Consider the following 23,251-nt stretch of genomic DNA (forward strand, 5'->3'; position numbering starts at 1 on the left):
GTCAAACAAAATAGAAAACAAATAAAGTAGAATAAAAAAGAGCATGGATACCAAAATTTATCGAGTTGGACGAGAAAGTTTATGGGAAAGCCGAATGATAATGTGATTGTTGAAGGAGAAGAAGTCACAAGCATGACTGAAATAAAACATTTTTGTTCATGGAAGTTATGAAAGAGGATAAATTTATAGAAGAAAAATGGTTATCTTTTTATGAAGGAAAACTTTTTTACGAAGCTAGCAAAATGTAAAATAAAAAATTATTAAAAAATGAAATGGTCTATTCTTTGTGAAAATGTGGGCCGTGTGGTTTCATAAAACCAATTATGGTTCATTACATCAAACGATTCTAGAGATTTTAATATGGAATGGACTACTTTAGTCCTAATTTCCGATCCAACCGACTAATCGGTGATCCAATTTTTAAAACATTATTTTGAAATAATTTATCATTTAACTAATTAAAGTAGCCAATCCTCGATGGAGATTTATGGTCCATATACATTTTTTTAAGAGTAAAATGTATGTCATATCATCACTGACTAAATACATTTTAAAAAAATATAAGATAAATTATATTTGTTACAAATAATAAAAGAATATATACTAAAAGCAATATTCAAAAAGCATAAATATTTTATTGCATATTGCAGATAAACTGCTTTTATTTTTCATCCCATACATTTCATAATTTGTTTAACACTTAAACTCAAAGAGTCAATGTATCTATTACAAAGCATAAGCATAACGCATCATAACAATGATGAACATTATATTCATATGAAGCGAAGGATTTCAATGATCTGTTCAAAAAGTTCTCGAGTCAAAGGTTTTTGAGTGTTTCCATTGACTCCTGCTTCCAAAAACATTTGTGAATTATGATCAGTAAAGTCTGATATCATGCCCACTATTCTGCTTTGTATCCCCAGTGCACGCATATCCATCACAAACTAAATAAAATACAATAAAAGAACATTTTAGAATTAGATATAATAACAACTCATCTCAGATCTAGAAACTAAGAAAGAAATTGTTATACCTGAGGTCCATTTATGATGGGCAAATCAAAATCAACAAATATGATGTCAAAAATAACACCATCCAACAAAAGTTGCATTGCTTGATGAGCATTATTGGCAGGTTGTGTTTGAATTCCTATTGATTCAAGTATTTGATGCTCCAAATGTCTATTTGCAGCAACACCATCTACTAGCAATGCAGTCATGGGATACAAAGTTTCACCAGAATCATGTTTTTTTATTCTCATTTTCGTCTCCTCAGGCTTTCTCATCCGTTTAAATCCCGTTGTTCCTGTAGACATTGTTTGATCAATTGTAATTTCTGCATACAAAAATAAAACAAATAAACAAAAATAAGTAATATGTATAAAAGATAAAGGGGGTGGGAATATGAAATCTATTTCCAAATCTCTACATAAATTTAGTCTTAAAATTTTTAGTGATGATATTTTTATCACAAATGAAAATTTGCCTCTAACCTTATATGCTCTATGAATATTTGTATCTTCTACCAAGGAAGAGAAAATGTTTATATAGACGATGTATTGAAAAAATACAATTAAAATTAATTCAAAATGTAATATAATAATATTAAAAAAATATTAACTTAAAGTGAAAAAGAAAAAAGTCACATGATTAATTTATATTTCGTTGTAATTATCCTAAAATTTTAATTTGTAATTAATATTCTTAAATAAAATTTGATACGAATCCTATTATTTTAACAATTTAGTTTATATACACTGAATAAGAAAAAAAAACATCAATATACATCTCATCACACCGCATACTATTAAAAATATCTCAAATTTAATATTGATTAGAGATAGAACTTCTAAAGAGTTTATATAGAAAGTCATTTCTCACCTTAAAATGTGGTTTTATAAAGATAAATTATGTCAAACTCTAATATGACATCAAAGTCGATTGATCGGTTCATGAGCCGTCCACCAATTATATTCACGCATCACCTAAAAGAATATTGGGTGTTAGGTTGTATATTGAGAATATATCAAGTTTCATATTAGTTAGAGATAAAATATTTAAAGAGTTTATATAAAGTCACCCCTCACTTAAAAGAATGTGAGGGGATGGATTTAAAATATATCAAGTTCCATATTTATTAGAAATAGAATTTCATAAGAGTTTATATAGATTCACCTCTCATCTTACAACTTGGTTTTGTTAAGATGAGTTATACCAAACTTTAATAAAGACGAATCTAAAATATTAATAAACAAAATATTTATTTAATTTATTTTAGTATTAAGTAAATATTTAATAAATATAATCTTATTTAAAATAAATAAAATAGTCTTTTTTGGATCATAAAAAGTTTACTAGCGAAATTCAGACATTATGATTAAATAAGTCTACTTGTAATCTAAAATTTAATCTTTAACAATAATATCTATTTATTTTTATTTATCTATTAATATTAATAAATTATTAATATTTATAAATCAATATATTATTTATATTTATATATTAGTATAAATAAATTATTAATATTTATAAATCATCGATTTTAAAAAAATACAAAGAACAAATATATGACTTGTTATATGTTACATACTATTATTTATTTAGCAATAATGCTATTCTTACACCAATCTATAAACCAAATACTTACACCTAACACTATTCACCGTATTTATACGACGAATTGTGTTTTTATTTTTTTTATAAATAAAAAATGATATTTATAAAAAAGATTTTTATTTTTTAAATTATTTTTATAACATAAATATAAAATTTGTAATTAACCAATTTTATTATTGAATTAACCACAAAAATATAGATTATTAACAACATATTTTACTTATAATTTATTAACCAAATTTACTACTTCATTAACCAGTAAATTTCATAATATTAACTAAATTTTAACATTAAAATATGAAATATAATAGAGTATAAGACTGATTATTATATTTTATATTTTAATGTCAGAACTTGGTTAATGTTATAATATTTATTGGTTAATGAATTAGTAAATTTGGTTAATAAATTATAAGAAAAATATGTCGTTAATAATCTATATTTTTGTGGTTAATACAATAATAAAATTGGTTAATCACAAATTATATATTTATGTTATAAAAAAATTAAAATTAAAAATATTTTTTAAAAATATTTTTTTATTTATAAAAGAAATACTGTTCACCGTATAAAGTGTTTGGTGTAGGTATTGGTGTATAATTTAGGGTGTAAGAATATCGTTCCTCTTTATTTGATACTTGTTCTATATACATCATGCATGGCTATGTGTGCCCATCCCTGGCTCCACCGATAGAAATTTAAATAACTTATTTTTTAAAATAAATACTTAAACTAATCTATTTTTTCGTCTATTTTTTAAAATAATCGACTTTCAAATAAAAAAATATTTTAACATAAAGGAGACGTCAATCCAATTGACGTCTGTGTATAACACATATAAAGAGACGTCAATCCAATTGACGACAGTATACAAATATATAGAAAAGAGAATACATTCTCTTTCTTACGTATTTGTATACTTTCGTCAATTTGATTGACGCCTACTCTTATGTGTTATACACATGCGCCAATTGGATTGACGTCTCTTTTATTTTGATTTTGAAAGTGGATTATTTTGGGTAATAAATGAGAAAATGAATTATTTTGGATCTTTATTTAAAAAATAGATTATTTGAATAAAAAATTCCCACCCTTACATATCATAATATTTTTTATTTTGTGATTTATTCTCAGCTAATAAAACATTAATGTATATACAAAATTTATTATGCGACATTATTATGTCATTTGATTTAAAATATATACATAATTTATGACGTTAATGTATATAAAATTAACTAATTTATTTTAATCTTAATTGTATTAAATATAATAAATATAAATTCTTTTTTAAAATATCTCCGAAATGATTTAAGTAATTTTTAGCTTAAACTACAATTTTTATCTCTTTGTTTTAGATGATTCTACGAAATCAATTTTTCTATTTTAAATTCAAATAATTTTAATCCCTCACGTTTTCAATAGAAAATCGATATGACGTTTGTTTTTTAACTTATATAAATTATATTTTTATCTATAAAATTCCATAATATATTTATATATGACGATTTGTTATGTCTCAAAAGAAACTTATTATTTAAAAAATGAAAACTTCGGTAATTTAAAGTACATGAGAGTGGAGCAAAACTATTTAAATTTAAAATAAGGTGATCAACTTCATGAGTTAGATAAAATAGGAAAACTAAAAGTATAATTAAACCTAATTTTTATAATATCATAATAAGTTAATTTAAATTCATTTCTTAATGATTTTCATCGTCTTCTATGTTAAGAACTAAGAACTAAAACTAACTAATCTACCAAAATTAAAATATGAAATAAAGATTTTGCCTGTAGCAAATAGTTCAATATTCTATTATGCCTGAAGAAAAAATCACTCACATATATTTAATAAAATATAAAAACTAATCAAAATGATATTTTTTAAAAATTAAACTGAATAGATTTTTGCTCAAATTGTAACCTAAAAGTTGGAACAATAACTTTATATTCTTTTTAAATTATACTAGTTTGAGTTTAAATTTAATAAAAATATATTTTTTAATTAAAGTATTTAGACATAAAAAAATGAGAAAAACATTGAACCAGTCCACTTAAATGTGGTAAATTATATAAAAAGTATTGGACTAAAATAGAAAGACTTAATCCAAACAATCAGAACAGTGTATAACATTAACATTAATCACAAACATGTTATAAAAGATATAAAAAAGAAGTAAACACAATACAATTGTTTAACCAGAAAAGAAAAAAACAATAGAAACACCTTAAGAGCACAAAAGATGACCCCAACCCCAAAGATATGTCTGGAGCTTAGAAAGAGTCTCCACTTGAAAACAAACAAAAATCAAAAGGACACAAACACCACAACAGCAAAATTTACTCCTTGAATATGGTAATGTACAAAGTCGAGCCTCCATTGGTTTAAGCACGAGATTGATTTCATTAGTCACTTGTAAAAAATATAGAAGTATGTAGTTGTCTTACCAATGAACCAATTCAAAGAATGAAATACCGTTGGACATTTGACTCCATATAGAATCGATTGACACATTTAATTTGGAGTAATTTCGATTTGATTTTCAGTTAGCACACTACTCATCAATTTCTTATCAGAAATACACGATCGAAACGTCAGAAGACGCATTATAAATAGGTATGTTATGTCACTATTTCTTGCATCTCAAAATTCATCTCTTCTAACATCTTTCTTTAGTTCTCTTGTCGTAAGTATCATCATGACCTCCTCAAGACAAGAACCTAGAGAAACACTAAGAAGGGTTGTGTTCACCGTTCGGTTGATAAATAGAAAGTAAGAAGAGAAAATGATGATCCTAAGACTTGTAGGAACCTCACTAAGAATATTGATAAGAGGAGTAGAAATAGACATCCACAAGGATAACTGTGGAAGAACCTTTTAGCTACCTTTTGTAGGAAAGTCATACACCCTTGATTCATCCCTTAACCTTTGTTTGTTTGCCTTGTGTGTGATCCCTTATTTATGATTGTTGCATCCATGCATTCATGCGCATCATGACATTCATCACACGAAAATTTCAAGGAACTGAGGTGTTATTTGCAAATATTTTCAGACCATGGATTATGGATGAAGGAACTCTAAGAAATACAGTTTCAGATGTCCCGACTTGAAAGAGTTAAGGAAGCTAGCATCTTTTGTATTAGATCCCTTGGACTTCAAACAACGTCATGGGAAGCTTTTGTCTATCTTGTCTGTTGATGTAGTTGAAGGACTTCTGAGTGTGTTGGTTCAGTTTTATGACCCTCTCTACCGTTGCTTCACTTTTCCTGATTATCATCTTGTGCCTACGTTGGAGGAGTATGCCCATCTCTTGGGAATACATGTTTCTAACAAAGTGCCTTTTAGTGGATTGGAAGAGATTCCCAAATCTCATATCATTGTTGAAGCTCTTCACTTGAAGAAGTCTGAGATAGAGGCTCATTGGGTGAAGAAATGAGGATTATTTGGGTTGACTTATAAGTTCCTCATCAAGGAAGCTATTGCTTTTTCTCAAGCCGGTAGTGTGGATGCTTTCAAAGCTATCTTTGTGTTACTCATCTATAGTTTGGCTTTGTTCCCTAACATCGACGGTTCTGTTGATGTTAACGCCATTAGAATTTTCTTGATTAGGAATCTTGTGTCTACTCTGTTAGGTGATATGTACTTCTCTTTGCATCTAAGGAATTCTAAGGGTGGTGGAACTATCGTCTGTTGTGTTCCTCTTCTGTACAAGTGGTTTATTTCTCACTTGCCTCAGACGCCTACTTTTGTGGAGAACAAACAATGTCTACGGTGGTCTCAGAGACTTATGTCTCTCACTAATGATGATATAGTCTGGTATGATTCTTCATTGAGTAGTTTGGAGATTATTGATTGTTGTGGTGAATTCTCTAATGTGCCTCTCATTGGTACACAAGGAGGAATCAACTACAACCCTGCTTTGGCTCGTCGTCAACTTGGGTTCCCCTTGAGAGACAAACCTAATAACACTTTGTTAGAAGGTCTTTTCTATCAAGAGGATCAAGATCCCCAACATTTAAAGCAGAACATGGTGGGTGCTTGGCATAATGTGCATAGGAAAGGAGATTCGAGCTTGGTCCGCGCAATTGTGTAGCTTTGGAAGCTTACACTCTTTGGATGAAGAAAAGAGTTATGGAGTTGAAGATGTCGTATGCTTGTGAAAGACCTATGTCTATGGTTGTGGTTGAGCCCTTAACTCTCCCTAACCAAGATGTAGAGGAGTTGGAAAATGTGCTCGCCAAGATGAAGCAAGAGATGGATATGTGGGAAGAGCGTTTCCATGCTTTAAGCCGAAAGCATGAGGAGTTGCAGCTTGAGTCTAAGGACAAAGATGCACTTATTGAGATACTTGAAGATCGAGTGACAAAGAGACAGAGAGAGCCAGAGGTTTCATCTTCCTCTAGTATGCCTCAGCCTTCCGTCGCTTGGAAGAGGATTATTGATCAGCTTGTCCTCGGGAAGACTCAAATGAAGGTTTCTTTTGAGATCGAGATCCGACGCATTCGAAGGAAGTACGCGCCTACAGCCAGATCTTATGACGTTGTTAGGGATCCTTAGGATGACTAGTCTCATTTTCTCTTGTATTTTTCATTTGGTTTCTGAAAGTGTACTCAGTGTAATCCTTCCAATTATATATATAAAAGAGTTTTCTTTATGGTCATATCAAATTGTTACAATTATTGTTAAATATACATGTATTTGCAAATAATATAGTAAGTTACTTGAAAGTAAAAATGATAATCAAGCATTGCATTTCATGCATCAATCGCATAAGCAGGTTTCTCTTTCGCCAAATGTCTCATTGGTGTTTCTTTTGTGCTTTAGCCAAGCTGACTCATCGATACAATACCCGTGCCAATCACTCAAGGATTATGGAGCATCTTGAACAAGAGAACAGGGACTTGAAGGATGAGATTGTCCATCTGACTGCCATGATGGAGTCGGTCCTAGCTGCTCAGAGTCAGTCTTCTCCAACGCCTGCAACTCCTCCTCCTCAAAGGACTGTCATTTTAGAGGTGGCTACCTCTACCGTTCCTGCAACCGCTACTCACTTTGCATCCAACATGCCTTCCGGATTCCCATGGGGAATGCTTCTGAATTTTGTGTATGAAGGCTTTGCGCCTACTTTTGCTTCCATGTCGGCATCTAGCCCTATCATGTATGTGCCGCCACCAGTTGTGCATACTCTACCCTGTGTAGAAGATACCATTTATCATTTTGAGCCGTCCGAGGGCTCTAATGTGTATGAAAAGATGGACGAGATGAAGGACCAATTCCTTGAGTTGCGTAAAGAATTGAAAACTTTGAGGGGTAAGGATCTGGTTGGGAAGAGTGTTGCGGAACTTTGTTTGGTTCCAAATGTGAAGATCCCAGTGAAGTTCAAAGTGTCGGACTTTGAAAAATACAAGGGGAATACCTGTCCACTCAGTCAATTGGTGATGTACGCCAGAAAGATGTCTACTCAAACCGATAATGATCAATTATTGATCCATTATTTTAAAGACACCTTGACCGGTGCTGCTCTGAGGTGGTACATGTGATTGGATAGTGTGAGCATCCACACATTCAATGATTTGGGCGAAGCATTCGTGAAGCAGTACAAGTATAATGTTGATATGGCTCCAGATAGAGACCAGTTGAGATCATTGTTTTAGAAGGATAAGGAGACATTCAAGGAGTATGCGCAAAGATTGAGAGAGCTTGCCGCTCAGATTACCCCTCCTTTGGAAGAAAAGGAGATGACCAAAAATTTTCTCAAGACCCTGAGCTCATTTTAGTATGAGCGGATGATCGCCAGTGCCCCTAGTGATTTCACCGAGATGGTGAACATGGGGATGAGGCTCGAAAAAGGTGTCCGAGAGGGACGATTATCTAGAGAGGAAGTGTCATCCAACAAGAGATTTGGTAACAATTTCAGTAAGAAGAAAGAGAGTGAAGCTAATGCAGTTTCAGTTGGGAGGAAAAGGAGGCCTCACATAAGAAGAAATCAACCATCCTGTCAACATCATCATCAAGTATCATCAGTCATTCCAGTATTTTCAACTAATCAGTCAACACCAATTCAACAACAACGTCAACAACAACAACCACAGCAACGAACAAACACCTACAACAACAACAACAATACCAACAATCATCAGCAACCAAATTTTGAGAGGAAGAAAGTCTCTTTTGACCCAATTCCGATGATGTACGCAGAGTTATATCCGTCTTTGGTTCTCAATAACCTGTTGCAACCAAGAAATCCTCCTCAAATTCCTGAACCACTTCCATGGTGGTACAAACCCGAACTCCGTTGTGCTTTTCATCAAGGAGCTCCCAGTCACGACATTTAGAATTGCTACCCCCTCAAGTATGAAGTTCAGAAGCTGGTTAAGAGTGGAATGGTGTCTTTTGAGGACCGTGCTCCAAATGTCAAAGCTAATCCACTACCTGTCCATGGGAATTCATCTGTTAATATGGTGGACGGTTGTCCTGGAGAGTTCAAGGTATTTGATGTACGCTTCATAAGAATATCCTTTGTGATGATGCACAAGGATATTTGCTTGGTTAGTGATTATGAGCATGATCGTAATGGTTGTGATATTTGCAGTGTTAACCCCCGAGGTTGTATGATTGTGAAGAGAGATATCCAAAGGTTGATGGATGAAGGCTTGATTCAGATTGTTCAATCCCGTTATATAGATGACAATGCCAATGTTATAGTCCCGGTTTTCAAAATTCCTGAGAGAGTGGTTATTCAGTATGATAGAAGCAGCAGTAATAGTGTCAGCAACAGATCGGTATCGCCGTTGGTTATACGGTTAGCGGGTCCAGTCCCGTATGCATCCGATAAGGCTGTCCCATATCAGTATAATGCTATTATGTTGGAGAATGGTCAAGAGGTTCCTTTGCCTACAACCAGTTCTGTTGTGAGCATAACTGATGTTACTAAGGTGACCCGTAGTGGTCGTGTATTTGGGTCGGTGTTCCCAAAGAACGTGGAGGATTTGTCTGGCAACAATAAAGTTGAAGTACCAATGGAAGAATCTGTTAGAGCTCCAAGGTGTCAGTCTGGTGAATCCAGCGGCTTGAAGCCTAATGATGATGATGAGGTACTCAGACTGATCAAGAAGAGTGAATTCAACATGGTGAAGCAGTTGCTCCAAACCCCCTCGAAGATCTCAATACTGTCTCTGTTAATGAACTCAGAAGCGCACAGAGAAGAACTGCAGAAGGTTCTTGAGCAAGCGTATATGGAACATGATGTTATAGTGGATCAGTTCGATCATATTGTGGCTAACATCATGTCCTGCAATAATCTTAGTTTATGTGATGAAGAACTCCCCGAGGAGGGTAGAAATCATAATTTGGCTCTGCACATCTCGATGAGTTGTAAAGATGACGCTCTATCAAATGTGTTAGTAGACATCGGGTCCTCATTGAATGTACTTCCAAAGTCGACTTTGTCCAAGTTATCATATCAAGGAGCGCCTATGAGATATAGTGGCATGATCGTCAAAGATTTTGACGATTTACGCAAGACTGTGATTGGCGAAGTGGACCTCCCAGTGAAGATAGGTCCGAGTGAGTTCCAAATTACTTTTCAAGTAATGGTTATCCACCCAACCTATAGCTGCTTATTGGGAAGGCCATGGATTCATGAGGCAGGAGTCGTTACTTCAACGTTGCCTTAGAAGCTGAAGTTTGTCAAGAATGGGAAGCTTGTTATTGTTGGTGGGAAAAAGGCATTATTGGTTAACCACATGTCATCTTTCTCTTATGTTGAAGTTGAGGATGAGGTTGGAACTCCGTTCCAGGCCTTATCTATTGATGAGGAAAAGAGAGTTGGGGCACCCATGTCCTCATTCAAAGATGCATTGAAGATTGTTGAAGATGGTCAGTTAAATCAGTGGGGGCGGATGATAGAGGTCTCCGACAACAAGAGCAAAGCCGATTTGGATTTCCATCAAGGTTCACCAGTGGTTAGATCTAGAGATGTGCAACTCAGTTTCCGTAGCGGAGGGTTCATTCATGGTAATGAACAACACTTAGTTGTTGTGCTAGAGGATGATGAAGATGAATACTACACCAATTTTGTGACGCATGGAAAAGCTTGCAACAATTGGACTGCTGTTGATATTCCTTATTATGTATCGATCTAAGTAATTGCTTTTATTTGTTTTTGAAAATACTTCTCCTATGCCTAAGGGAGAAGTGAACATTGTTTGGGCATTTTCAAATTTGATCATGAATAAAATATAATTCTATTCATCCACATCTATGATGTTTTGTTTTTACTTTTTGCTTTATTTCGAAAATGGTAATCACAAAAAATATAAATAAACAATAAATTGTCCATCTGCATAATATTTGGTCATATATCACTTCTCTAAAATAAAAAATCAAATAATTATGCAGGTTAGTTTCTAACCCCATTGAATACAATGATCCTTCTCCTTCTCCAAAATTTGAATTCCCTGTGTTTGAGGCTGAGGAAGAAAGTGATGAAGAAGTAAGTGATGAATTGTCTCGTCTTCTTGAGCATGAAGGAAAAGCCATTCCTCCATTCGAAGAGCAGATTGAGTTAGTCAACTTGGGTTCCGAGGATGATGTGAAGGAAGTCAAGGTTGGATCTCGATTGTGTCCAGATATTAAGAAGGGGTTGATTGATCTTCTCCGAGAGTATTCAGATGTGTTTGCTTGGTCCTATCAAGACATGTCTGGTTTGGGTTCTGAGATTGTGGAGCATAGATTGTCGTTGAAGCCAGAATGCCCTGCAGTCAAGAAGAAGTTGAGAAGAACTCATCCTGACATGACAGTGAAGATCAAAGAAGAAGTGCAAAAGCAGATTGACGCCGGTTTCCTTGTTACCGCTGAATATCCATAATGGGTGGCCAATATTGTACCTGTTCCGAAGAAGGATGGAAAAGTCCGTGTGTGCATTGATTATAGAGATTTGAACAAAGCTAGTCTGAAAGATGATTTCCCTCTGCCATACATTGATATGTTGGTAGACAATACAACTAAATTAAACGTCTTTTCATTTATGGACGGATTTTCCGAATATAATCAGATCAAGATGGCACCCGAAGATATGGAGAAGACCACATTCATTACACCCTGTGGAACATTCTGTTATAGAGTGATGCCTTTCGGTTTAAAGAATGATGGTGCAACTTACCAAAGAGCAATGACTACTCTTTTTCATGATATGATGCATAAAGAGATTGAAGTCTATGTTGATGATATGATTTATAAATCTATTGATGAAGAGGAACATGTTAAGCATTTGCTGAAGCTATTCCAGCGTTTGAGGAAGTATAAACTCCGCTTGAATCCCAATAAGTGTAGTTTTGGTGTTCGTTCTGGTAAGTTGTTGGGCTTTATTGTCAGCGAAAAAGGTATTGAAGTTGATCCTGCCAAGGTCAAAGCAATACAAGAGATGCCTGCGCCCAAAACTGATAAGCAAGTCAGAGGTTTTCTCGGTCGCTTGAATTATATCTCAAGACTCATTTCACACATGACTGCCACATGTGCGCCTATGTTCAAGCTTCTTCGGAAAGATCAATCTTGTGATTGGACCGAATATTGCCAGAAAGCTTTTGACAGTATCAAAGAGTATCTGCTTGAACCTCTGATTATGTCTTCGCCTGTGGAAGGAAGACCCTTGATCATGTATTTGACTGTGCTTGAAGAGAGTATGGGTTGTGTTCTAGGTCAGCAAGATGAGACTGGAAAGAAAGAGTTTTCCATTTACTAACTCAGTAAGAAGTTCACCGACTGTGAGACTCGGTATTCTATGCTTGAGAAAACTTGTTGAGCATTGGCTTGGGCTGCTAAGCGTTCGCGTCAGTATATGTTGAATCATACCACTTGGTTGATATCCAAAATGGATCCAATCAAGTATATATTTGAGAAGCCTGCTTTAACTGGGAGGATTGCCCATTGGCAGATGTTGTTATCAGAGTCTGATATCGAATACCGATCTCAGAAAGCCATCAAAGGTAGTGTCTTGGCTGACCATTTGGCTCACCAACCGATCGAAGATTATCAGTCAGTACGGTATGATTTTCTTGATGAAGAGATCTTGTACTTGAAAATGAAAGATTGTGATGAACCATTGCTTGAAGAAGGGCCATAGCCTGGTTCCCGTTGGGGCATGGTATTTGATAGAGTTGTTAATCAATATTGTAATGGCATTGGGGCAGTAATTATTATTCTTCAAGGCACGCATTTTCCATTTACAACCAGATTAACTTTCAAGTGTACAAATAATATGGTAGAATATGAAGCTTACATTAAGGGGCTTGAAGAGGCCATTGATCTCAGAATCAAGTATTTAAACGTATATGAATATTCAGCCTTGGTTGTGAATCAGATCAAAGGTGAATGGGGGGACAATCAACTCTGTTTGATACCACATAGAGATTATGGGAGGAGGATTTCAACTTTCTTTACAAAGGTTAAGTTTCATCATATCCCTCGAGATGAGAACCGGATGGCAGATGCTCTTGCAACTTTAGCTTCTATGATTATAGTGAAATATTGGAATGAGGTTCCCAATATGACTGTGATGCGTCTTGATAGGACAACTCATATGTTCTTTGTTGAAGAGATCAAAGACGAAAAGCCGTGGTATTACGACATCAAGTGTTGCCTCCAAAGTCAGATTTACCCGTCTGGGGCATCCTTGAAAAATAAGAAGACTTTTTGAAGATTAGCTGGCAATTTCTACCTGAATGGTGATGTGTTATATAAGAGAAACTTCGATATGATTTTGCTCAGATGCATGGATAGACACGAAGCAGACCTATTGATGACTGAAGTCCATGAAGGTTCCTTTGGTACTCATTCCAATGGACATGCAATGGCAAAGAAGATGTTGCGAGCAGGTTACTATTGGCTGACAATGGAATCTGACTATTGTAAGTTTGTGAAGAAATGCCATAAATGTCAAATATATGCATATAAGATTCATGTTCCTCCGACACTATTGAACATAATTTCCTCCCCATGGCCCTTCTCCATGTGGGTAATTGATATGATTGGCATGATTGAGCCTAAAGCGTCGAATGGACATCGTTTCATTTTTGTGGCTATTGACTACTTCACAAAGTGGGTTGAAGCGACATCGTATGCAAATGTAACCAAGGAAGTTGTTGTGAGGTTTATCAAGAACCAGATTATATGCCGATATGGTATGCCAAGTAAGATCATTACTGATAATGGATCGAACTTGAATAACAATATGGTGGAAGCTCTTTGCAAGGACTTAAAAATTGCACATCATAATTCTTCTCCCTACAGACCTAAGATAAATGGGGATGTTGAAGCTGCGAATAAGAACATCAAGAAGATTATTCAGAAGATGGTTGTAACCTACATAGATTGGCATGAGATGCTCCCATTTGCTTTGCATGGGTATCGTACATCTATTCGCACTTCAACAGGGGCAACCTGTAACACCCCGAATAAAATAAGAGAATTATTTAAATTAAGTTAATAATATATTTATTAATTTAATTAAATAAATTGAATTATTGGATTATTATTATTATTATTTGGAATAATAATTAGTGGAAAATATATAAGTTGGAATAAGAGAAAAGGGTTTCATTTTTTTGGTAAAGAGTTTTCACGTGAAACAGAGAAGCGGCTGAAAAGTGGAAAGTGGAAAAAAGAGCAAAGAGGAAGAGCTAGAGAGCAAAGGTTGAAGAACGGAAAAGCTTGAAGCTTAGAGATTGCCGGATTATCTCAGGTAAGGGGGGTTTATCGTCGTTTAATGGGTATTATAGATTAACATGTCATGGGTAGTGATAAACCGTTGAATTGACCCTAATTGGGATTGTTGAATGCTGAAAATTGTGATGGATATGTTGTGTAAAAACTGGAATTGAACCTGTAATTGAGTGTGTTGTAATTTCCCGAACGTATAGCTTTTTACGGAAATTGAATCGGAGGTCCGGAAGTCCTCCAACGGCGGAAAATGCGGAGAACTCTGCATTCTGCCTTGTGTTAGCGCAGGAACTGCTGTTTTGTCTGCGTTAACCGGTTAACCCAGGGCGTTAACCGGTTAACACTGTTATATTTTGTGAAAATGTGCTGTTTTTCCTGCGTTAACCGGTTAACCCAGGGCGTTAACCGGTTAATGTAACACCCCGATAATAATATAATAATTATTTAAATTAAGTTAATAATATGTTTATTAATTTAATTAGATAAATGAATTATTATTATTATTATTTTAGAATAATAATTATTGGGATAATTATTTATTTGGAATAAAATAAGTTGGAATAATAAAAAGTCCCATTTTTGGTAAAAAGGGTTGCACGTGAAAAGGAGAACACAGAGAAGCGGTTGAAAGTGGAAAAAGGGCAAAAAGGCAGAGCAAGAGAAGAGGAAAAGCTTGGAGATCAGAGATTGCTGGATTAACTCAGGTAAGGGGGGTTTATCATCGGTTAAAGGGCATTATGTGATAATATGTAGTGGGTAGTGATAACCATTGTTTTACCTCTGATTAGATTGATGCATGATGAATTTGTGAACTTTTTGGATAAACGAAATTGGGGTATAATTGAGAAAGAATTCGTAGGAATTAGATGTAAAAGTGTCAGATTTTTGTGTAATCGAATAAGATATGAATTGTGTTGAAAATATGAACGATTTCTGTGTAGAAATTGGACTGTGGAAGGTTGGATTGGGTAGATCTCGTAGCAGAGAAAGCCATTGCAGATCTGAGAGTTCTGGTTTCTGGTCATACGCGTATGGCACTAGGCAATACGCGTATGAGATGGCTGGTACGCGTATGGCACTAGGCAATACGCGTATGGATGAGGAAGATGAAATTTTGAACGTGAAATGGTCTCTGGTGGTACGCGTATGGGGAAGTGATACGCGTAGCATACGCGTATGGGAATGGCCAATACGCGTATGGATTTGGTCAGGCGTGGGCAATACGCGTATGGGCATAGGCAATACGCGTATGGGCAGAATTGTGAATTTTCTGTGCTGTTGTTGTGCAGTTTTTGGTTGTTAGGCTGAGTGTTGCAATTCAGCTGATGTATTACATATTAGGGATCATTTCCCGTGGCTTTGAGTAGTATAGGTATTAGTAGAGTGTACTAATACTGTGGTTGTTGTTTGGCATGATCTGATATGCTTATGTGATAAAATATTGATGATGTATGATGATATGCATGTTGTTGTGAATGTATATATTATGCATGTAATTGTGAATGGACTGTTGTATGGCTTAGAGTGTGAGCACAGGTCCATTGTGGATTGTTGTTGATGCTGCATTTGCTAGATGATTAGCATGCATGGCATAGCCTGTGGGGCTGTAGCTAATTCCCATGGTGAGGAATTAGTGAGTGAATTGTTATGGAATTGTTGTTGATGTTTGCATACTAGATAATTAGTGTGCATAGTCTAGCCTTTGGGGCTGTAGCTAATTCCCATGGTGAGGAATTAGTGAGTGAGTCACTAGGTCTCAAATGAGTGGGACTAGTGAGCTTAGTAGCCGTATCTGGATTTGATCGGTGAGCTTGAACTGTATGTTCAAGAATAGTCGGTACCGCATATGTTGAGTCTCATTGCATAACGAATGTATGGTATATAATATGAATGGATGTATTCCAGTATTATATGGCTATTATGTGTTGTGTTGTTGATGATTGAGTATGGTTTGAGATTATACATATGATATATGTTATTGTTGGGTATGATGTTGAGTTGGTACTGCCGTTGCTGAGTGTGTAGTCTGGTTAGGGTGAACAAATGCGTATTTACTTAACATTACATAATGTTGTATAATGCTTATTATATTGATTGAGAAACTCACCCTTACATCTATTTTTCAGGTAACGAGCAGTGAGTTGAGTAGAAGCTAGTGCTATGGAGTCTAGTGTCGTCCTTAGTGGGTCATGCTCTGGTAGATGTAACATCGGGAGGGAATGTTTGACTATGTTTTAATTTAGTTGTTGATTCAACTTTACATGTAATGTAGTACATGATTTGAAGGTCGATGTTTTGTACCCGCTGCGAATTATGCAAAAGAGTCTTATTTTGATTTAATAAATGAGCATGACAGGATAATTTGATAATTGTTGTGAAATGATTGTGTGACACCCTTCGGGGCATAATTACTCTGATTGATATGTTATTATTTTAATTAAATATTTTGGGGTATTTAGAAGGGTGTTACATAAGTGGTATCAGAGCATAGTCGGTCGAGTCGAGTCGTAGTTATTCTGTTTCCCCTGTACGGTATAGGTGTTGTGTAACCCTATCAGTACTCATTGTTTCAGTTTGTTTGGGTTTTCAGAATAGAGATGGCTGGAAGAGGTAGAGATGATGCTGCAATTGCTGAGGCTCTGGGTATGCTAGCTGGAGTACTTGGAGGAAATCCGAATGTTGTGGGAATGGGAGCTGCTCGTCAACTGAGTGAGTTCCAGAAGAACAATCCTCCAATGTTTAAGGGAGCATACGATCCAGATGGCGCTCAGAAGTGGTTGAAGGAGATCGAGAGAATCTTCCGAGTAACTGAGTGTGCCGATAACCAGAAGGTCAGGTTCGGTACGCATATGCTGTCAGAAGAAGCTGATGATTGGTGGGTTGCTACCCGCACTGAGTTGGAAACTGCTGGGAATGCTGAGATTGCATGGGCAGTGTTCAGAGAGAGATTTCTGAGGAAGTACTTTCCAGAGGATGTCAGAGGGAAGAAAGAAATAGAATTCTTGGAATTGAAGCAGGGTAACCGGTCTGTTACTGAGTATGCTGCTAAGTTCACAGAACTGTCAAAATATTATACTCCCTATAGTGAGGCTACTGGGGAATTTTCCAAATGCGTGAAGTTTGAGAACGGGTTGCGTCCCGAGATCAAGCAGGCGATTGGGTATCAGCGGATCAGGGTGTTTTCTGATTTGGTTGATTGTTGCAGGATTTTCGAACAGGATTCCAAGGCTAGAGCAGAGAGCTATCAGCAAAGGGTTGATAGGAAAGGTAAGAATCAGATTGATCGTGGGAAACCGTATGCAGCTGGCAAAGGTTTCCAGAGGCAGAGTGGGATGAAGAGGCCTAGTGGGGGAGACTCTAGTGCTCCTGTTAAGTGTTACAGATGTGGTCGAGCTGGACATCGTGTTCATGAGTGTACCAGTGCTGAGATGAAGTGTTTCAAGTGTGGAAAAGGTGGTCATTTGGCTGCAGAGTGTCGGTTGAAGACTGTGACTTGTTTCAACTGTGGAGAGTTGGGTCATATCAGTCCACAGTGTCCTAAGCCGAAGAAAGAGAATCAGTCAGGAGGCAAGGTCTTTGCTTTATCGGGTTCTGAGACTTCTGCAGATGATCGTTTGATCCGAGGTACGTGTTATATTAATGGCTTTCCTCTTGTAGCTATTATTGACACCGGTGCTACTCATTCTTTTATATCTTTGGATTGTGCTGTGAAACTTAAGTTAGAGATATCTGAGATGCGTGGTAGTATGGTGATTAATACTCCTGCGAAGGGTTCAGTGACTACTACGTCAGTTTGTTTAAATTGTCCTTTGAGTATTTTTGGTAGAGATTTTGGGATAGACCTTGTGTGTCTTCCACTAGTGCAGATTGATGTTATCTTGGGAATGAACTGGTTGGTGTTTAACCGAGTCTATATCAATTGTTTTGATAAGACTGTGATTTTTCCTGAGATTGAAGAAGGAAAGAGTTTGTTTCTATCAGCAAGGCAGGTGAATGAGGAAGTAGCTGATGGGGCATAGTTGTTTATGCTGTTAGCGACTATGGAAGCTAAAGATAAACTGGTAATTGGTGATCTAGCTGTGGTGTGTGATTTTCCTGATGTGTTCCCGGAAGAGGTGAATGAATTGCCGCCAGAGCGTGAAGTTGAGTTCTCGATTGATTTGGTACCTGGTACTAGACCGATATCGATGGCTCCATATCGTATGTCTGCTGTTGAGTTAGCTGAATTGAAGAGTCAGTTGGAAGATTTGTTGGATAAGAAATTTATTCGTCCGAGTGTGTCACCGTGGGGTGCACCAGTGTTATTGGTTAAGAAGAAAGAAGGTACTATGAGGTTGTGTGTAGACTACAGGCAACTGAATAAAGTGACGATCAAGAATCGGTATCCTTTGCCGAGGATTGATGATTTGATGGATCAATTGGTTGGTGCGAGTGTGTTCAGCAAGATAGATTTGAGGTCTGGGTATCATCAAATACGTGTAAAAACTGAGGATATTCAGAAGACTGCTTTCAGAACAAGGTATGGACATTATGAGTATTCTGTGATGCCTTTTGGTGTGACTAATGCGCCTGGAGTATTTATGGAGTATATGAATAGGATTTTCCATCCGTACCTAGACAAGTTTGTGGTAGTGTTTATTGATGACATTTTGGTGTATTCGAAATCTGAAGAAGAGCATGCTGAGCATTTGAGAGTGGTTTTAGAAGTTCTCCGAGAAAAGAAGTTATTTGCTAAACTGTCTAAGTGTGAATTTTGGTTGGAAGAAGTTAGTTTTCTTGGTCATGTAATTTCAAGAGGTGGTGTCGCTGTTGATCCTTCTAAGATAGAAGCGGTGTCTAAGTGGGAAGCTCCGAAGTCAGTTTCTGAGATAAGGAGTTTTCTTGGACTTGCAGGTTATTATAGAAAATTCATTGAGGGATTTTCCAAGTTGGCGTTACCGTTGACGATGTTGACTAGAAAGGGGCAAGCGTTTGTTTGGGACTCGAAATGTGAAGAAGGTTTCCAAGAGTTAAAGAAAAGGTTGACTACTGCTCCTATCCTGATATTACCGAGTTCGTCGGAACTATTCGAGGTTTATTGTGATGCTTCATTGTTGGGTTTAGGTGGTGTGTTGATGCAGAATAAGCAGGTTATAGCTTATGCTTCGAGACAACTGAGAGTTCATGAGAAGAACTATCCGACGCACGATTTAGAGTTGGCAGCCGTGGTATTTGTTCTGAAGTTGTGGAGGCATTATTTGTATGGATCAAGATTTGAGGTTTTCAGTGACCATAAGAGTTTAAAGTATTTGTTTGATCAGAAAAAGCTGAATATGAGACAGAGGAGATGGTTAGAATTCTTGAAGGATTATGATTTTGGTTTGAATTACCATCCGGGTAAAGCAAACGTAGTAGCTGATGCATTGAGTCGGAAATCATTGCATATGTCTATGTTAATGGTTAAGGAATTGGATTTGATCGAGCAGTTTAGAGACTTGAGTTTGGTGTGTGAGAGTACTCACAATAGTGTTAAATTGGGTATGCTGAAGTTAACAAGTGGTATTTTGGATGAGATTAGAGAGGGTCAGAAATCCGATATGCTTTTGGTTGACAAGTTGACTCTAGTGAATCAAGGTCAAGGTGGTGAATTCAGAGTTGACGAGAATGGTGTTTTGAAATTTGGTAATCGGGTGTGTATTCCGGATGTTACTGAACTTAAGAAGAGTATTCTTGAGGAAGGACATCGTAGTGGCTTGAGTATTCATCCTGGAGCTACGAAGATGTATCGTGATTTGAAGAAGTTATTTTAGTGGCCGGGAATGAAAAGAGAAATTGCGAGTTTTGTTTATTCCTGTTTGACTTGTCAGAAGTCAAAGATTGAGCATCAGAAGCCGTCTGGGCTAATGCAACCGTTGGCTATTCCAGAGTGGAAGTGGGATAGTATCAGTATGGATTTTGTTTCTGGGTTGCCGAGGACAAGTAAGAATTTTGAAGCTATTTGGGTGATTGTTGATAGATTGACGAAGTCGGCTCATTTCATTCCGATCAGAATGGATTATCCGTTAGAGAGATTAGCCGAGTTGTATATTGAGAAGATCGTAAGTTTGCATGGTATTCCGTCGAGTATTGTGTCGGACAGAGATCCTAGATTTACATCGAAATTTTGGGAAGGTTTGCAGAGAGCTTTGGGAACTAAGCTGAGATTGAGTTCTGCATATCATCCGCAGACTGATGGTCAGACTGAGAGGACGATTCAGTCATTAGAGGATCTTTTGAGAGCTTGTGTTTTGGAAAAGGGAGGTGCTTGGGATTGTTATTTACCTTTGATTGAATTTACCTGCAACAATAGTTTTCATTCGAGTATTGGTATGGCACCGTTTGAGGCTTTGTATGGTAGGAGATGTCGGACACCGTTATGTTGGTATGAGTCCGGTGAGAGTGCTGTGGTTGGACCGGAGATTGTTCAACAGACTACAGAAAAGATTAAGATGATTCAGGAGAAGATGAGAATTGCTCAGAGTCGTCAGAAGAGTTATCATGATAAGAGGAGGAAGTCACTTGAGTTCCAAGGGGGAGATCATGTGTTTCTTCGTGTTACTCCGATAACTGGTGTTGGTCGAGCTTTGAAGTCGAAGAAGTTGACACCTCGTTTTATTGGTCCTTATCAGATTTTGGAGAGGATAGGAGAGGTAGCCTATCGTATCGCTTTACCGCCGTCGCTTGCGAATTTGCATGAGGTTTTTCATGTGTCTCAGTTGAGGAGGTACATTCATGATCCGTCACATGTAGTCCAAGTAGATGATGTACAGGTGAGAGATAACCTGACTGTTGAAACAGCACCTATGAGAATCGAGGATCGAGAGTTGAAGCAATTGCGGGGTAAAGAGATCGCCTTGGTGAAGGTAGCTTGGGGAGGGCCAGCAGGTGGCAATGTGACTTGGGAACTTGAGAGTCAGATGAAGGAGTCTTACCCGGAGTTGTTCGCTTGAGGTATGTTTTCGAGGACGAAAACTCTTTTAGTGGGGGAGAGTTGTAACACCCCGATAATAATATAATAATTATTTAAATTAAGTTAATAATATGTTTATTATTTAATTAGATAAATGAATTATTATTATTATTATTTTAGAATAATAATTATTGGGATAATTATTTATTTGGAATAAAATAAGTTGGAATAATAAAAAGTCCCATTTTTGGTAAAAAGGGTTGCACGTGAAAAGGAGAACACAGAGAAGCGGTTGAAAGTGGAAAAAGGGCAAAAAGGCAGAGCAAGAGAAGAGGAAAAGCTTGGAGATCAGAGATTGCTGGATTAACTCAGGTAAGGGGGGTTTATCATCGGTTAAAGGGCATTATGTGATAATATGTAGTGGGTAGTGATAACCATTGTTTTACCTCTGATTAGATTGATGCATGATGAATTTGTGAACTTTTTGGATAAACGAAATTGGGGTATAATTGAGAAAGAATTCGTAGGAATTAGATGTAAAAGTGTCAGATTTTTGTGTAATCGAATAAGATATGAATTGTGTTGAAAATATGAACGATTTTTGTGTAGAAATTGGACTGTGGAAGGTTGGATTGGGTAGATCTCGTAGCAGAGAAAGCCATTGCAGATCTGAGAGTTCTGGTTTCTGGTCATACGCGTATGGCACTAGGCAATACGCGTATGAGATGGCTGGTACGCGTATGGCACTAGGCAATACGCGTATGGATGAGGAAGATGAAATTTTGAACGTGAAATGGTCTCTGGTGGTACGCGTATGGGGAAGTGATACGCGTAGCATACGCGTATGGGAATGGCCAATACGCGTATGGATTTGGTCAGGCGTGGGCAATACGCGTATGGGCATAGGCAATACGCGTATGGGCAGAATTGTGAATTTTCTGTGCTGTTGTTGTGCAGTTTTTGGTTGTTAGGCTGAGTGTTGCAATTCAGCTGATGTATTACATATTAGGGATCATTTCCCGTGGCTTTGAGTAGTATAGGTATTAGTAGAGTGTACTAATACTGTGGTTGTTGTTTGGCATGATCTGATATGCTTATGTGATAAAATATTGATGATGTATGATGATATGCATGTTGTTGTGAATGTATATATTATGCATGTAATTGTGAATGGACTGTTGTATGGCTTAGAGTGTGAGCACAGGTCCATTGTGGATTGTTGTTGATGCTGCATTTGCTAGATGATTAGCATGCATGGCATAGCCTGTGGGGCTGTAGCTAATTCCCATGGTGAGGAATTAGTGAGTGAATTGTTATGGAATTGTTGTTGATGTTTGCATACTAGATAATTAGTGTGCATAGTCTAGCCTTTGGGGCTGTAGCTAATTCCCATGGTGAGGAATTAGTGAGTGAGTCACTAGGTCTCAAATGAGTGGGACTAGTGAGCTTAGTAGCCGTATCTGGATTTGATCGGTGAGCTTGAACTGTATGTTCAAGAATAGTCGGTACCGCATATGTTGAGTCTCATTGCATAACGAATGTATGGTATATAATATGAATGGATGTATTCCAGTATTATATGGCTATTATGTGTTGTGTTGTTGATGATTGAGTATGGTTTGAGATTATACATATGATATATGTTATTGTTGGGTATGATGTTGAGTTGGTACTGCCGTTGCTGAGTGTGTAGTCTGGTTAGGGTGAACAAATGCGTATTTACTTAACATTACATAATGTTGTATAATGCTTATTATATTGATTGAGAAACTCACCCTTACATCTATTTTTCAGGTAACGAGCAGTGAGTTGAGTAGAAGCTAGTGCTATGGAGTCTAGTGTCGTCCTTAGTGGGTCATGCTCTGGTAGATGTAACATCGGGAGGGAATGTTTGACTATGTTTTAATTTAGTTGTTGATTCAACTTTACATGTAATGTAGTACATGATTTGAAGGTCGATGTTTTGTACCCGCTGCGAATTATGCA

The 23,251-nt window shown here is 36.6% G+C and overlaps 1 protein-coding gene across 1 annotated transcript; it reads right to left on the reverse strand.

The window, feature by feature from the left end:
* Positions 1 to 615: 615 nt before the first annotated feature.
* Positions 616 to 1,543, reverse strand: LOC127115540 (two-component response regulator 24). The gene is made up of 3 exons (XM_051047060.1): positions 1,496 to 1,543; positions 1,037 to 1,338; positions 616 to 947 (listed from the first exon to the last, which is right to left on the reverse strand). Exons 2-3 carry the CDS (start codon positions 1,316 to 1,318, stop codon positions 774 to 776), a joined length of 456 nt encoding a protein of 151 aa, XP_050903017.1. The 5' UTR covers positions 1,319 to 1,338; positions 1,496 to 1,543; the 3' UTR covers positions 616 to 773.
* Positions 1,544 to 23,251: the final 21,708 nt, after the last annotated feature.

The sequence above is a fragment of the Lathyrus oleraceus genome, chromosome 1, assembly GCF_024323335.1.
Source record: "Lathyrus oleraceus cultivar Zhongwan6 chromosome 1, CAAS_Psat_ZW6_1.0, whole genome shotgun sequence".
Lineage (NCBI taxonomy): Eukaryota > Viridiplantae > Streptophyta > Magnoliopsida > Fabales > Fabaceae > Lathyrus > Lathyrus oleraceus.